The following is a 16232-nucleotide window of genomic DNA, read 5'->3' on the forward strand; positions in this document are numbered from 1 at the left end:
GTTAGCATTACCTTTAAATTCCAGGGGCAATTTTAACAAGCCTCCCCTTGCAGCCTTAGGTCAGTGCACGTGAAACAGAAGAGAAAACTGAGCAGAAATCGCATGGAAACCAACTGCCCTATTCTCCTTAATCAAGCCCAGAAACATGCCTCTGATGAGCAGCATAAACAGTGCACAATGTAAATATTAAACCTCCCTGTTTTCATACTGGAGCTGTGGCTCATCACATTGCAAAGGATGCTGCCATTCTACATGAGTGTTTGGATACGTACTTTATACCACAGGGAGATAACTCAGTGATGAGGGCGATATGAAAACCCATATGGAAAACACATAATCATTAATCTTTTACAGTTGGCCATTGGCAGCTGGGTTGTAGCGGACTGACAGCTGTGCTAGTAAGCACAGTGCTAGAGCATGAAGAAGAAAGGAGAGCATTTGCCTAATTAAGATAGCTGCCTTCACATTCATTACTGACGTCCTTTCAGCAGATCTTCTAGGAAGCTGATTTTCTGGTTGCACTTGGCGCTATTAATGGTTGCAATGTTCCACCTCAGAGGCAGCTACACATCACAAGTGGATCAGTCAATTCCCGCTTGTAGTTTGGAAAGTCCTCTGGGATGAAAAGGAGCAATATTTTTGCTGTAAAACGGACTATTAATTCAATCAGAGCAGAACACATTCCCACTTGACAAATCTCCCCGCAAGATGTATAGACCTGTCCCTTACACCGATCCAAGTGATGCAGGGCTGGATTTTACACAGCGGCATCCGGTACAGGAGGAGCCTATTTGTACTGACTTCAACACTGCTCCTTTGTACCATGATGAGCTCAGCTCTGTTATTTTCCACTGGGCTGCGACCATGAAAACAGAATGGCATTTCCAGTATTTGGGGTGCTTTATAGTCCATTAAGCAGGTGTTTATACCCTTGTCCTCAGCTTTACAAGCTCTATTTCAGTCTAGCTCCTCCTCCGATTAAAACAATGGTGCCTGCCCCCATTTAGATGGTGCCCAGCCTGACAGTAGCACCTTTGCATTCAATATAGGTCACTCTTCACCCCATATTTCTTTTGCAGCATCTGTTGGACTTTTGCAGATTGAAGGGCAAGCCTGCCTTCACCTTGACTGCTTTGATACTCGAGTAACTCCATATGCTTCTCTGGTGCTGCTCTTGATTGGCGCCAGTTTGAGCTTAGATTCAGACCCGTGCCTCTACCAATAGCACAAATCATTGCCACTCCACTGGAGTAAATGCCTATGTAAAACCCAAGGAGAAGCTGGACCCAAAGTCCTCTCCACATGGTGGTATAGAAGGTCAGTGAAGGTGATTATTAGAATTAAAACAGGCAGAGGGCTGCTTTTTCTATGTGAATAGGTCTTTTTCATTCTTCCTTATGGGAAACCCAGAAAAGGGGCTCCCTGAGCCCAATGCTGAACCCTGCCTCTGTTCCTCCGTGCTTACAGAAGCCTGCAGGCCAACTCACCAGGCAGCAGCACCATTTCCCCTCTTCTCCAAGGGATGCTTTGATTGTTTAAGCAGAAATACAGTCCAGTCCCTTTGAAAATGGGTGAACGTGCCCCTATTGCCTCACAGGACCCTACTTCAGAAAGCTTCTGTAGCTACCAACATGGCAGGTCTTCCCAGCCAGGTCTTGTACCCAACTGGAATATTAATCTCTCTTGCATGTCCTTTCTCTACCCCAGGAGCTCTCATCTCTAAGCAAAGTAATTACAAGGGAGACGACAGACTGGTCACATATAAGGGGCTGCCCGAGTTCCCGTAAAATGCCACCCCATCCTACATACCACCCCTCCCAGTATAACCATTAAAGACAGTTCTTGGCCTCTGAAACAATGGCAACAGGCTTCCTTGCTACCCTCACAAAAACAGGGGCATCTTCAACAGGATCAATCCCTCCTTTTCACCATTTTTAGTTTCTCTCCCCCTTTTCCATATCTCCCCTGGCTTGCAAGCCACAAAACGACCCTCTTGTGCTTTAATTAGGCCATCCAGTTCAGTCAGTGCCCCCAGGCGAGGTCTGAAAAGGTTTCGGCCTCTTGTCTCTACCCACTCACCTCCCACAGTTATTCAGTCTGGACTTCAGAGGAAAAATCTCTCTTTAGCGTCAAGTGAAAATTAAACTGCCTGGACTTCAAAACTAATAAAACATTCATCACAAATGCGATCCCAGGACTTCGCTTATTATCATATTAGAATCTCACCTAACCAATAATGGAGTCGAGCATGGCCAATCCTCAAGATGAGAAATCTCATATTAACGCAGGAGAAAAGTTGCCAGAGGAATTTAGGTAAGAGAACGCTCCGTTTACATACCTCCTGGGCTCTGCAGTGAGGATCCTGTAATGGATGGGGCAGCAGGGGCCCTAGGCAAAACAATTAAACGGGATAAAGCTAAGTATTATATTTTAATTGATCTAATCGTGGCCTCCCAGTGGACTCCGCAGAGATATCTTACTAGAATTACCCCGTTTTATCAAGAGATGACTATTCTGGGAAAGTGCATTTTGGATGGCAAACTGCCCCAAATCTCTAACTTCATTAGCATGTTAGTGCAGTTGGTCAAATGAGAAAGGCCACCAAAGCAGCACCCTGGGGAAGGAGGGGGGGGGGGGTGCGTGAACAAAGAGTTGAGGGGAGAAAGAGATGGGTATGTAAAAGTGTGTGTGTATGTGTGTGTGTGTGTGTACACGCACACTCAGTTTTCCATGTGTCCAGGCAGAAACACCTGACAGGGGCATTCAAACCAAAGCAGTTTTGACCCATCCATGAATACCGCAACATTTAATTCTCATTTTTATTGTAAATAGTTCAATCAAAGCAAGAACAAAACAAAGAAAAAAGAAAGAAAAGAAAAAAAAGGAAAAAAGCCAGGGAGAGAAAGAGACAGACAGACATGAAAAACCTCCTTAATTTACAGAAACAGATATAAAATACAGCATGGAAAGAGGAAGCCAATGACAAAGAGATAAAAAGTGAAGACAAATGGAGGGAGAAACCCACTGATTTGTTTTTCCTCATGTCCTCAGCCTGAGCAAACGACTAGGAGATCCTCAGAGCAGTGATAGGGTCTGGGGTTGTCAAGCTCCCTCTTTATTCACTGCGGTGAAGGGGGAAAAAAAATATCAGAGGTGATAAATGATTCATGGGAGCTTTTTCTTCTGCTAATCTGTAAATAAATTTTAAAAAGCAAGTTTCTTTTGATGAATATTTCCCGCTGCTTGTTAAAACATGTCGGCCTTTAAACAAAACACAGGCATGCTCAGATGTCACCAGTGCTGCTGTCAGGAACACAGGATACGCCGGTGAATTATGCAGTGGGAACTGTGGGAGAGGCACCCGTGTTTATCCTTAAACTCCCAGGGCCCGATTCTCAGCGGGTAGCGATCGGACTAGCACAACTGCCTTCCATGCGGCTGAGTCTGCTGACAACCCCACAAGATCTGTCCCCAGGGGTCTAGCTAGATATTAATGCTCCGGGCCAAACTTTCAGATGGTGGAAGGGGGCTCTAACTCCCTTGATATACCCAGATCAAAGCTGAGGATCTACCCTATTTCCCCCCATGTTGATCAAAACATGTGGAGCAAACCTTGGCTGGCTGCAATGCTGCTTAAGCACATTATTAGCATGGCTTTTGCAGCCAATGTAGACAGGGACTGTGTTATTTCCCAGACCCTGGTTCGAAACAATCTGCCCACGGTTGTCAAACCAAAAATAACACATTCCTTTTTCCAAGCAAGGGCAGAGCAATGACGCTGTCTTGTTTTGTGATGCAGAGCCTTACAACAGACTTGCGTCTAAGTCTTGGGCCACGAGCTCTAGGAGCTGGTATGCCCTAATGGCAGGCCCAATAGGCATTAGGCTCAGGCAGGCTTTGGGCTTTTCTGTTCAGGGTATAAGGCAACTACTACCTGGTGGAGTTGGGGAGAAACCTTCCTCTAGGGGTCAATACACCTACAACTGTCTACCTCTTTCCACATTTCCAATCTCCTTCCACTATTCCCCACTGCCTGGCCAAAGGTGCCTGCTAGCCCTGCACCCCTGCCTCTCCTCTGCTATTTCCTATGCATGAAACACACTTCTGTTGCTCCACAAAACCTCTCTCCTCTTCCCATTGAGGCCCCCAAAGCCCCACATCTCTGATGCCAGCAATTAACTGGCCATCTCTGGCATGGCTGGGGGTATTTGAGAATCATCTTCTGATTCCAACCAAAACATTAGAGACCAAATCCTCTGGAGTGTAAACGGGCATTTTTCTCTTGAAGGCAACACTGCCCTGAGTCACACCACCTGAGGATCTGCCCTACGTGACTGACACACTGGATCTTTAAGCTGTGGCTAGTCCTCACCCGACGGTCCTACCCCTAAGTTTCACCTTCACTTCCAACCCTTTCATTTTCTAGGAGCGTGAGCTCTTTATAGACTTACAGATAATTAAGGCCAGAGATGACCGTTGTCATTCTCTAAAGTGACCACCTCTATAACCCGGGGCAAAGAACTTCACCCAGGGCAGGGGCTACTCCTCCTTCACACGCCACCTACTACATTTGGGGTACTTCAGGATACAGTCCCGATCCAAAGAGCCCATCCCTGCGGTATCTGTGCATATCCTCGTATCCTCCTGTGGAGCGTCTGGTAGAGACAAGTCGCTGGATTAGATGAGCCGTCGGTCTGCTCTGCAATAGTGAACCCTGCGTCTAAAAGAGGCCGTAGCTTGCATTGTTCAGATCTCGCAGCAGACTGGGCCCCAAGGGACTGCGGTGGTGTTCTTTCCTAAGTGACCAAGGGCTGTCCTTCTTCTCTTGTTTTCATCTGCAACGATTACAGACAATGACAACAACAGAGTTTTAGGTCTTACTGTAGTAGCTAGAGGTCTGCAGAGGCCAAAGCGCCTCCACGCTGCAGGGCGGACCGACTGGGCTCACCGCTCCTCTCGGCTCCTCCCAGGGGTGCTATTGGCCTTTACACCTGAGCATTTAGTGGGGGGTCAAGCTGCTTTATGACTTGAATGGGGGTAGGGAGGGGAAGAAAATCATAATTATACAAGGACATCTTTTATTTCAGTACATTCAAGACAAAAAAAAAAAAAAACAACCCCAAAAAAACAAACCAGGAAAGAAAACAATCTGAGAACAGGTTATACCTTTGCTCAAAGGTTTGTGTTTATCCCCCTCGCCCCTTGTCATGTTTTCTTTTCCCCTCTTATTTTACAATCAGAAATTGCATAGAATTTTGTTTTTCAATCAGAAAAATCAAACTCTTCAATGTAAAACTCACGTTGTGTACCAAAGCAGAGGGCAAGCTGCTGCTACGGAAGCAACGATGTTCTCACCCGAGACCCCAGACTGATTTTCCCCACTGAACCCCCGCCCCGCGTCTTCATTCAAGGACATTTGGTAGCAAGGAAACCCTTAGATTTCAGAGAGGTCACACACAGGCGCGCCTTTGAGCCTGGGGACAGCGCTAAGGGTTTGTAGGAAGGGAACGTGCTGGGCACCTGTTTCTACCATGACGCTGGGACTGCACCACTCTCTGCTGGTGGGAAAAGGCAGAGCTCCTAGGAGAGCGTGGGGAGTCCTGCAGCACATTCAGCTCCCTCCTGTCACCATTTGGCCTTTTTCTGAAGACCCCCAACCCCTCCCCACGCCAATAAAAAAAAAGAAGAAGAAGAAGACACAGAACCCCTGAAATTCCAGGCGTTTCAAGGCCTCTTTGAGATCACTGTGTGTGTTGGTAGGTTTTTTTTTTGGCATTTCACTATATATATATATGTTTTTTTATAACTCCTCTACTGGATTTTCATCTCAACCACTGCTGCTACTTGGGAGCTGCGTCCCATCCTGCTCTTCCTCACCCTACCTGCCACATCACTGCAAAGGAAGGAGATTTTAGCACCTGAAATCCGGTGCGCTGGAGACCCTAGGTCCTGAAGTACCAAAAATAAAATAAAATAGATTACTCCTCCCTTCCCATCCCCCCTCCCCACTTCAAATAAAAATATCCCTGTCCCACCCCCCCATCCCCTCCGGAGAACATCCTTTTTTGAATCTATGTGATTGGGAGAGATGGCATTATTGTCCTTTCTTTTGTCCTAGGATGGGGAATTTCCAACAATGACTCTTGCCCCCCGTTGGAGCAGATCTGGTATGTGAATTGCCCTCAGTGTCCCTCCTCCCCACCCCAGAGTTTCAAGGTGAGGGGTAGCTGCTCAAGATAGGCCAACCAGAGGATCTTCCTCCTGGTGATTAGTATTCCAGTAGGAGCAATGTCCTCTTAAATAGGGTAAGATACCAAAACGTCTCTGGCTGGGCCTGGTTCGTAGCCATTGTCTTGGTCTTGAGAAGCTGGGTAACTGCTTTTAATTTAAAAACGAGTTTCACATTGTACAAGTCCATGTTCTGTAAAATGGAACACGACCCTCCTTGCCCACGCCCCTGCCCCGCTCTACTCGGGTTCGCTGCTGTTGGTGGTTTTCTCCCACTCCAAGCTCTCTTCGCTTCGTGCGGGCGAGCCGGGAGCTGGCCGTGCCCGGAGACCCTGGAACCTCCGGCACTCTGGGCACACCCGGATGTGTGTGCAGCCTCGAGCCACCAGCGCAGCTTCTTGTGCAAGTCTTTGGGCCAGAGGGTCGGGCTCCCCTCCGCCGCACAGCTTGCCATTGCTGAGCGTGGTTGTGCTGCGGGCTCGGCGCTCCTCGGGAATAACGGGGCGAGTCCGTATCACCCCCCCTCGCTTCCGACGAGGGTGGAAACTGTCCTTGCAGAGGATGATATTGCGCAGCTCTGTCACCATCTCCTGGCACACAGACACCTGGAAGGCAGACACAGGCAAGAGGCTGGTTTCCAACAGGTACTGCTCCCTACATTAAGGGGCTGATTCCAACAACCGCACCCATTCTGGATCCTGATGCTGAACCATTCTGGAGATACCAAGGCCGGTGCTTGGGATCTTCAACAGTTTGGGGATCCCAGGGTCTGCCACCTGTTCTAGATGCTACTAATTGAAATCCTCACTCATTCTGCCTCCCAAGGTCCACATCAAAGGTGCTCTCATGTTCTGGATCCCCAAGGTCCACAACTGGGATCTTTACTTGTTCTAGACGTGGTCCAGACTCGATCAACTGTGCCTGGAATTTAGATACATGCTAGATCCATGCCAACTGCCCCTGGGATGTCCACCTCCTTCTTACTAATTGCATACAGGGTGTTCACAAGCTTTGGACTCTGCTAAAAGGACTTACAGGTTTCACGGGTGCTAGCCCTCACCAGTTGCCTCTGAAATCCTCACGCGGTCTCCATCCCTCTGCCTAGAGTGCTCGAACCTAACTTGGATCCCCCATCTGCCCCAGATCCATCCAGCTTTTTCTTTTTTTACGGTCTTTCCGTTGGTGCAGTACCTGAGCACCTCATAAGCATGAACGTAGGAGTCCCTGCAACAGCAATGACATTTCGAGTCCTACCTCTGACTGTTCAGCGTGCCGGAGGCTCCATAAAAACTCCAGCATTGCCATAAAAATTGCTACGATGAGGCCACATATGAGAACTACGAAGATTCCTCCAATGTTCTCCATCCCCAAGCCTGAAAGAAGAGGAAGGAGTCAAGCAGAGAGGAAGATACAGTGAGTACTGAGCTCATCAGCACATGGGAACTCGATGCTAATCATCACTGTGTGATTCCATTCAGGGACCAAAATAAATGCAATGTGACCTGCGCCATTCAAACAAAATTAACTAGCCCAGATCAAGCAGCAAATACCGAGCGACTTGTAATCACTGGCTGTGAACAGTTTTTCCTAGAAAGGATGATTTAGCAAATCATTCCAAACCAGAAAAAAGCATCTCGGGGACCTGGAAAGCACTCCACATACAGACTGAGAACAGGAAAAAGATGCATGCTCAGATGCTGTTCACCTGGCTCAAGTTGCTTTGAACTCAGCAAATGGAAATAAGAGAAATCATGGAGAAAGTAAAGATAAGGAAGACAAGAGCATTAGGCGAGTTCAGCAGCAGGAAAAGTTACTTTGATCATGTTTTAAAAGTGCTGATGTAAAACTATTACAATTATTTATATTGCATTGGCACTTAAATATTCCAATCAAGATGAGGGCTCTGTTCTGCTAGGTGCTATCTGGACACATAGTAAGGGACATCCTCGTCCTCCACCGTGTGCAGTCTGGTGTAGCTCTATGGGCAAAGAGCTACTCTGGATTTGCACTGACATAACCAAGTTTGGAATTTGAAATGCCCATTTCAGGAGTCACGTTCCCTTACCGCAGGGATTAATTTGGCTTTAAGGGCCAGATCTTCAGCTGGGGTAAACTGGCCACACTGCATTGAAATCAATGGGCTGGATTCTCAGCTGCTGTAAACTGATTTTGTTCAGTTGAAGTCAGTGGGCCATATTCCCAGGCTCCCTCCACTGAAGTCTGGAGGAAGCATGTCGGTTTATACCAGCTGAGATTTTGGCCCTGATTCCTTATGCATCTGGGAAACCTCACAACTTCTTGGCCTCAGTAATAGCCTGACTCCTTCCTTTCAGCAAATCACATAGGAACAGCTAGCCCGGTCCTCTCGTGTCTCTGCAGAGCAAAGCTGGTTGGTTCAAGCATTTCAGGGCTGACATCGAGGTCAGGGACCTGTGTCTGTAGTGCAGTCTGTAGTGTCTGGAAATGACTTCTCGCTCGCCCAAGTCCTGGTTTTGGTCCCTGGTGGACTGGGCTCTTGATTGAATTGATCACCGTGAAGCATGCAGCACCTTACGCTGCGGTGATTGTGTGCAGCTATTAGTCAACCAGAACACCTATAAAATCTGCCTCCCCCCTCTGTAACATTAAATCAAAGTGTGAGAATCGATGATTTATTGACTTAATCTCTGCGTGGCTTTTCGATATAAAACCTCACCAAAACCCTTGTAAATCGCTGACCTGTTTTGTTTTAAAACTTACAGGGTCACATTTCTCCCTTGTTCTCCATCATTCTTTTGGCAGAGTTTCTGGAGCGATCTAGTCACCCAGTAAATCAGGCCTTTGCGGGGAGAGATGTTTCCACTAAGGCAGCAATTACAGGACATAAAATGTATCCTGTAACCACCACCCATTCATCTCGCACCTCCATCTCCCAAATTCACAACCCAGAGCACGACCTCACCCTTGCCTGATCCCAGCCCGGTATCAGTGGAGATGCCCCTCATGTTCTCATCCCCACGCTCAGCTCAGGGATGCTCCCCGCTTTCCTGTACTTAAGCCCCAGGACTCTCCTTGGCCCTGCCATCCTCACCTCCAGGGCTCTCCCACGAATGATCAGAGCCTCTAGGTGCCTAAAACACTTCCATTCACTTCACATAGCTCCTGGGAGCTGGTTGTTACCATCCCCATTTCACAGCTGGGGTAAACCGAGGCACTGAGCAGGGACGCAACAATGGTTAGCGCACCAGTGGTAGAGGCCAGGAATGCTCCCAAAAAGGCTGGAAGCCTCATGCTGGGCTCAGCCTTTGGGGTCTGTTCCAAGTTTGCTCTCTGCTGAGTTTGCTGAGCAAAATACTCCCATGTTCCATCCCTCCCTGGAATGTAACCACATTTAATAATTTATCAGTTTATTTTCATCCTTTTGAAGCTTGCTTTTGCATTTGGGATGTCAAGATAAAGCAATTAGTGCTCTCGCAAGTCACTGGGTAGCTGTTTCTGTCCAACAAGGCACTCAGAGACTCTCCTGTAATCCAATACTCTCAGTGAGAGAGGCCTGGAAGCAAGTGGCTAAAAATATGACTTATTATGCGATCTTTAAAGTAACCGGGGAAAATCTGAGCACCTTGCAGAGGCCTCCTTTGCTGCAACTGGGGGCTATCTGCAATGGGACAGAACTGCCAAAGCCAAGAGTAAAGTGTCTAGACATATCCCTGTTCCCCCACACTTCTTTTGCCTAAAACTTGAGAGGAGAGAGAGGGAAGAGGGTGTGATAACATGCGGTTCCCAGTCTTTTTCCCAGAAATCCCAGGTCACAACCCTTTTGGTCTGCGCCCAAGTGCTATCACTGGATTTTGGTATGGCTCCTGACCCCAAATGGGGTCACAACCTCTAGTGTGAAAACCACTGGTGTTGAGGTAGGCCGGAAAGGACACTGGAGCTATAAGCATTAATGCTCCAAGCAACCCTACCCATTACGGTGGGTTTTGGATCCAAACGACAGGGCACATTTTGCAAACAGCATTTGTCTAATTTGCCTACCTAGAGTTCAATCCTGGCCCCCGTGACTGTAGTATCCAAGCAACTCCTGTTCTCTAACGTGCTTCTCTTTGTGATCCTCTGGTGAGATAAAGGCCCCCCTTTTGATGGAGCGGGAACAAAGACACAGAGGGTATATCTATACGGCTCAAGGCAGTGCCATGCAGAAGGTACCCTGACCAGGGCAGATCCGACGGAGCTCCCCGCTTTCGCTGCGCAGCACGTGACTTCTCTATGTGTTGTGAGCTCACCAGCTCACCGTCCCTGTTTCCACCCAGCTCTGGAGCCTGGGGGTGTGAAGGCTGGCACCTCATTGCCTCTTTTCTCCTGCTGGTATATTCAGTGGTGTGGGAGGGCAGGGGAGGGCGAATGGTGGCAGTGCTCCAGCTAGAGCCTGCTCTGATAAGCTGATGGGCTCCGAGAGGTCGTGGCTCACAAGCTCCGCTAGGATCTGCGCTGACATGCTGGGGAGCTCCCTGCACACATGGGACAGGCAGAGGGATGTACCGGGCTGCTTTGCACCCTGCAGACCTGCCTGGAAACCATGTCCAAGGTCTCCCCTATTCACAGGCACTGTCTTTATTCTTGGATCATTCTCTCTCTTGAAAAGGACAATTGGTTGACCCTGAAACCTGGGTCCAGGGAACCTGAAACTCCACTCCAGATCTGAGGGCCCACTTGTAATTCCCAGCAACTCGCAGCCTTTCCTATGGTCTCATGCACAGAGCAGCTTTCTCTGCTAATGAAGCAGCATATGGAGGGAGCTTCTTGGCCAGCTGAAGCCCATGTGTGGTCCATCCAGCTTGTGCCATACAGCAAAAAAAGGAAAAGAAAAAACACTCCTGCAACTGATCTACCAGGAAAATGAAACAGCAATCGCAAGCCTGCTTGGCTCTTGGCCCCTGGGCTCAGAAGGGTCAAAAGGCTGTTCTCTCAGCCAGGGAACCTTTTAGCCTCTCAGAAAAATGCTCACTAAGGTTAGGGCGACTGCCAAAAAAATGCAGCAATTGCTTTAACCTGGCAAGTGTTCCTAGTGCTGGGACAGCAGCCTAATGCTGTGGCTTTTATGGCAATTTGCATAGCATTACCCAGAAGAATTTGCTCTTCAGTTTTAGAGCTTTATTAATAAAGTCCCTGTTCCCCCTTCCCTGTTCTGAAGGAGCTTTAAATTAGGCCCATTAACCAATGGCCCTGCAACAAAGCTCCATCTTCTCTTAAAGGGGCTCGGGCTTTGGATGCAATTCCCTTCAGCTGTCTGGTTTCCCGTGTAACGTTGCGGACATTCATTAGAAGATAATTTACCCTCCATATGCCTCCAATATTTGTCATTTGGTTGTTGCTACTCTCTTTGCCCCAGGCAAAAACACACAGCATGAGGCACAGCAGAGCTGTTTGGCTTTCTCCTTGCATTGTGAAAGGAAGAACTCTTAAGTCAGAAGAAATGAAAAAAAACCAACAACCCCACTGCTCCTCAGGCAGGAGACCGGGTGTCACTCCTATCTGGCTCGGGAGACGATCCTGCTCGAATCAATAATGATGTTGCTGCTTTACATCCTTGTCATCAGGCTCTGCTATGTGAAGGCGCGATGGCCTTGTCTCCCAGAGCCGGTGTGAAGGAGGGCGGCCTCGTCTCTCAGAGTCGGGGTTTACCTTTGGCTCTGTGGTCTTCCTCTTTGGGACACCTGCCTCCTTCCCACCACTTGCGCTTCAGGATTTCCAGCCGGTTGTTTTCTTGCAGCTGGAGAATGGCCAGGTCGAACTCATCGCGGAAGACGGAGCCTGTAAAAGCCAAGAGGGAGATGAAGGGACAGCCGGGACGGCTTTCCATCCCTCCCACCCACTACACACGGCCCTGGCAACCTGCCCGAGCAGGAGAGGGCCACCCCCACCCCCCGACTCTAAGAGACTACAAGGGAGTTCATTCTTCAAGGCGCCTTCAAATCCAAGTGGAGCCTGCCGACAAATGACTTCTAATTGCAGGTGGTGATTTTGCTTCTCCAGCAAAGACTCGATGGAAATCAGACCCAGGCCACCCAACAGCATCAGAAGGGAGAAAACTTTGAGTTGCTGCCATCTTGGCTAGCGTTCAAGTGGGCAGCTCCCTATCTCATTCCCATTCCCTCGAGCCACACAGGCTAATCCCTCGTCATGCTGCCTGTGCGCGTCTAATCTTACTCTAGCCCTCGCTCCTACGTGGGGCAAAGGATGGCAAGAAAACCCTCCCTGTCAATAACACCAATGAACCCAATCATCGGGCAAACCCCAACGCTCGCTGGAGGCCAGGCTCAGTTCCCATGCTCTCTTGCTGTCCCTGTATTTTGCACTGGAGAGAAAACCTAGGATAAATTATGAGCTACAGCACGGTAAATATAGAGCGACTCAATGGGACTGCACCAGTGTAATGAGGGTCAGAGTCTAACTTCCTTTCTCCCCTGCAATTTCACTGTTTCTCAAGGCAAACTCTGGCCTGAAATGTAGGGCTAGTACATAATAGGAATAGCAAAATACAGTTAGCCTGGGATTTGCTCTGGGAGTTAAAGCTTCCTTTGCAGTATGAACCGTTCAGATGAGCCCAGTGCTGCATTACAGCATGAGAATCACACACCAAAGCTATAAGTACTGTTACTTCAATATCGTTAACCACAAGTGTTAAAAAAGCACCCCTCCACGGCACTCAGATCACACGACTGGCTTAACGATCATGAAATCTTTCAACATAGCAAATAGGAAACCATTTAGTTGCCTTCTGGAGCTGGTACCTTTAGGGACAATGTTTTCTAGTTTTCTTTTCTTTTCTTTTGGCAACCACAATGAATAAGGACATTTTATTTCTTACAAAAGACAATTAAAGCCAAGATTCCAGGAGCGGGGGCTTACGAAAAACACCCGACATCAAAAAGCTTGTGATAAAAATCAATGGAGTTGGCGGCATCTTTTAATGCACTATGGTGGGAGACAAGGCAGAGAGTGAAACTAGCTTGCCTGGTTTCGCTCCCAGGGCTGAATGAGAGGAAACATAGTACACAAAGAGCACAAATGCAGAAAAATAAGACGCGCGCATTTTTTTTTTTATAGTAAACATCATTTTAAATGATGTGGGGGCAGGCAGATGAATAATTAAAATGTGTTTGATTTTCCTCCTGATGGCATCTCTGAAATGAAAGGGACACTAGGCAGATCAGCGAAACGCGGCATCAGTTCTAGGGCTGTTTCTGCCTTTCAAATGCTCCGATCCTCTGCAGACAGCTGAGAATGACTATAATTTTTCTTCACTGCCTACCGACTGGCATGCCAATCCCGTAGCCCTTGGTGTCCAGAAGGCCCCCGACCTGCGTGAGGTTGCAATTGCGCTGACGGTAATACTCGTTCATGGTGGACTCCAGCAGGAAGGCATAGTTGGAATTCAGCACCCTGGCGATCCCTTCCTCCGTGCTCTTTACGAACACGCTTGGCTGCTTTGAGTACATGTAATTCCACATCCGCTGGTACGTCTGGTAACGGGAGTTCTGCAAAAGAAAGGGGAGAAGAGGAGCCATTGGAGCAGCACTGTCTGGGGGGCTCTGCCCCAAATGAAAACGTGCACCAATATAAGGCTGGGATTTTGCAAGGAGTCTAAGGGGTTTGGGCGTCCAAATGTGCCCCACTGCCATAGGTTCCCATGATGTTTTAAGGCCTCAAAACATTGTTAAAAAATTACAAAACCTTAGAAGAAAAATGTTTCTATGGCAACATTTTAAGACAACTGCTTCCAGCTGGAATTGCTCTTGCTTGGCTGGTTTGCTCGGAGACCAGCGCACCGTGCTGTACAACAGCCTTGACCCAGTCTTTCCAGAAACAAGGTGGGAAATGAGAATGACAATGTTGAAGGGTCCAGGAATGACTGATGGGGCTGATCTGTAAAGTCTGCACCTTGATCCAGTCTTTGAGGCTTTCTGGATGTGGCCTTCTGATTCATCCAGTCATGGGTCTGATCCAAAGCCTACTGAAGTTAACAGGAGTCTTTCTATTGACTTCAGTAGGACCATGATGACGCTCATAAGGACATGTGAGCCAGACCTCCCTTACAGTTTGCAAGTGTTTGATATTAGAGCTTGGGTGCCAGCCCATCTTGGCTGCACAAAAAGGTGGAACAGACACGGCTACACTTACACTGCTTGAGCTAAATGGAGAGCAAAAAGTCAACAAAAAGCAGAAATGGTAATATTAATTCTGGTTAAAATGCATTCCAGTTTAGCATTTCCATGTTTTATTTTTGTTCTTTAACATCTGGGGCTCTGTCTCCCCGGATCTCACACAATGGCTTTTGCCAACATAAGACAAGTGCAAAGTGCAGGTGAAATGCTTCGTTCTGAGTCAGCCCTGCGTCACCCCGACTTGTCATTCAACTTATTCTGGTTCAGATGACTAGGAAAGGTGCGTGGCAATGGAGAACTGAGCCCTTGATTTTTACACTGCCAGTTTCCCGGAAAAGAACAGGGCTGATTCAACGCCTGAGGTACAGTCTTTTTTATTTGCTTGTGCTACATTTGGCTTTTCTGAGATACAGCAATCTGCTTAAGCAGCCCTTTTCCAAATCTCTAGGGTCTGCAAAGTTGGGCTGGAAAGATCAGATTCGCTCAAGAGGTTTCTGGGCTTCCTGTTTCAATTCAGACTGAACAGAAAGCAAGAAGAGCTTGCTCCTCTTGGTGCTTCAGCATTTAATAAATAAATAATCCCCAGACTGCGTTTTGTGCATTCAAAGCAGTGGTCAAAAGATTAACCTCCTCATTGCTGCTGAGAATGGGAAAGTACAATCACTCATGCAGATATGATGGGCCCGACTACGAACAAAGCTTGATTTGCATCAAGTAGGTATATGTATCCATGGGAAAGATCAGGGTTTGCTGACACATTTATTCTTGCACACACTGAGCCTTGCATATGCAGAAGTTAGGGCTGTGTTAACAATGCAGAAACGTATGAAAATTTGGCTGCAAATACTCGGCTGTCAGGAATGATATTATCAAGGGGCTCTGGGATATGGCTATAAATGACGTAGCTACCCACGCCTTGGCACTCTGGGCAGGAACTCAGCTCCTGGGGCTGGGAACCTAGGCTGTTGCCTGTGTTTCCTGCAAAGTTGTCCCACAACCCTACCCCTTGAGGGTGTCCAGGTTGTGTCTGACTGGATTCTTTCAAAATCCCCTCACTCCTCCTCACTTCCTATCACTTCTCTGAGCTCTGGCTTAATCCCACTTTGGTGCTGCTCATTGCAATCTCAACTCCCCTCACTCGCAGTGGGAGGTGGACCCGGGTGCACAAGTTCAATTAAAAAGCAGAGGATTCAGCCCACTCAAAATGCAACTGAGGAAAACAATCGCTCGCCTTGTAAACAACCTTTCCAAGAGCAAATTCGTCTTTCCGCACCCTGCATGCAGCCTACTGCTGTTTCTTTCCAAGTTCTCAGTTTACTGGGGGGAGGGAAAGGCCTTTACATCCCACATGCATGTACACAAATGCAACCAGATCCATCATCTCATCTCATGGCAACCAAGGACGACGAAATGGATCCAGCTGCTACAGATGCCACCTACACAGGACTAGGATGGAGTGTGCTGCAAAGAGCCCAGGTTCATATCCTGGGTCAACATCTGATTTTTAGAGAATATGTGTCCCCCAACTTTTCCATCCCCCACCCTCCCACACTCCCAGTTAACAAAAAAAAAGGGGGTTTACTTGGAAGAAGGTCATGCTGGAGCCTCCATGAATGGTGCCGTACTCGATAGCCGTCTGGTCAGCGAGGTCATCCACCGACTCTATCGGCACATCCATGCGTTGCACAGTGAGGAAGGCTGCCAGGTTGGCTGTGTAGGAGGAGATGATGATCAAGGTGAATGCCCACCTGGAGAAGGCAGGGAGAAGAGAAGATGAACTGAGATTCATCTAGGGTCTGAGTTGGTCTCGGCCCCGCTCCAGACCTGGAATAACAGGCTTGATCCCGGGAATTGCGA

At 48.0% G+C, this 16232-nt stretch overlaps 1 protein-coding gene across 5 annotated transcripts in view; it reads right to left on the minus strand.

Annotated features, from left to right (window-relative positions):
• Positions 1-2801: 2801 nt before the first annotated feature.
• The window catches only part of GRIK4 (glutamate ionotropic receptor kainate type subunit 4), a 282987-nt gene continuing 269556 nt past the window's right edge, over positions 2802-16232 (minus strand). For 4 of the 5 annotated variants that reach the window (XM_019487321.2, XM_006259689.4, XM_019487322.2 and 1 more), the window contains 5 exons: positions 15958-16123; positions 13523-13748; positions 11893-12021; positions 7483-7601; positions 4842-6833 (listed from right to left, as the gene is read on the minus strand). In XM_019487321.2, coding sequence (XP_019342866.1) covers positions 6468-6833; positions 7483-7601; positions 11893-12021; positions 13523-13748; positions 15958-16123 — 1006 coding nt within the window. In that variant the 3' untranslated portion in view covers positions 4842-6467. The other variant, XM_059719504.1, reaches the window with a different exon arrangement.

Source organism: Alligator mississippiensis, chromosome 16 (genome assembly GCF_030867095.1).
Source record: "Alligator mississippiensis isolate rAllMis1 chromosome 16, rAllMis1, whole genome shotgun sequence".
In the NCBI taxonomy this organism is placed as follows: Eukaryota; Metazoa; Chordata; order Crocodylia; family Alligatoridae; genus Alligator; species Alligator mississippiensis.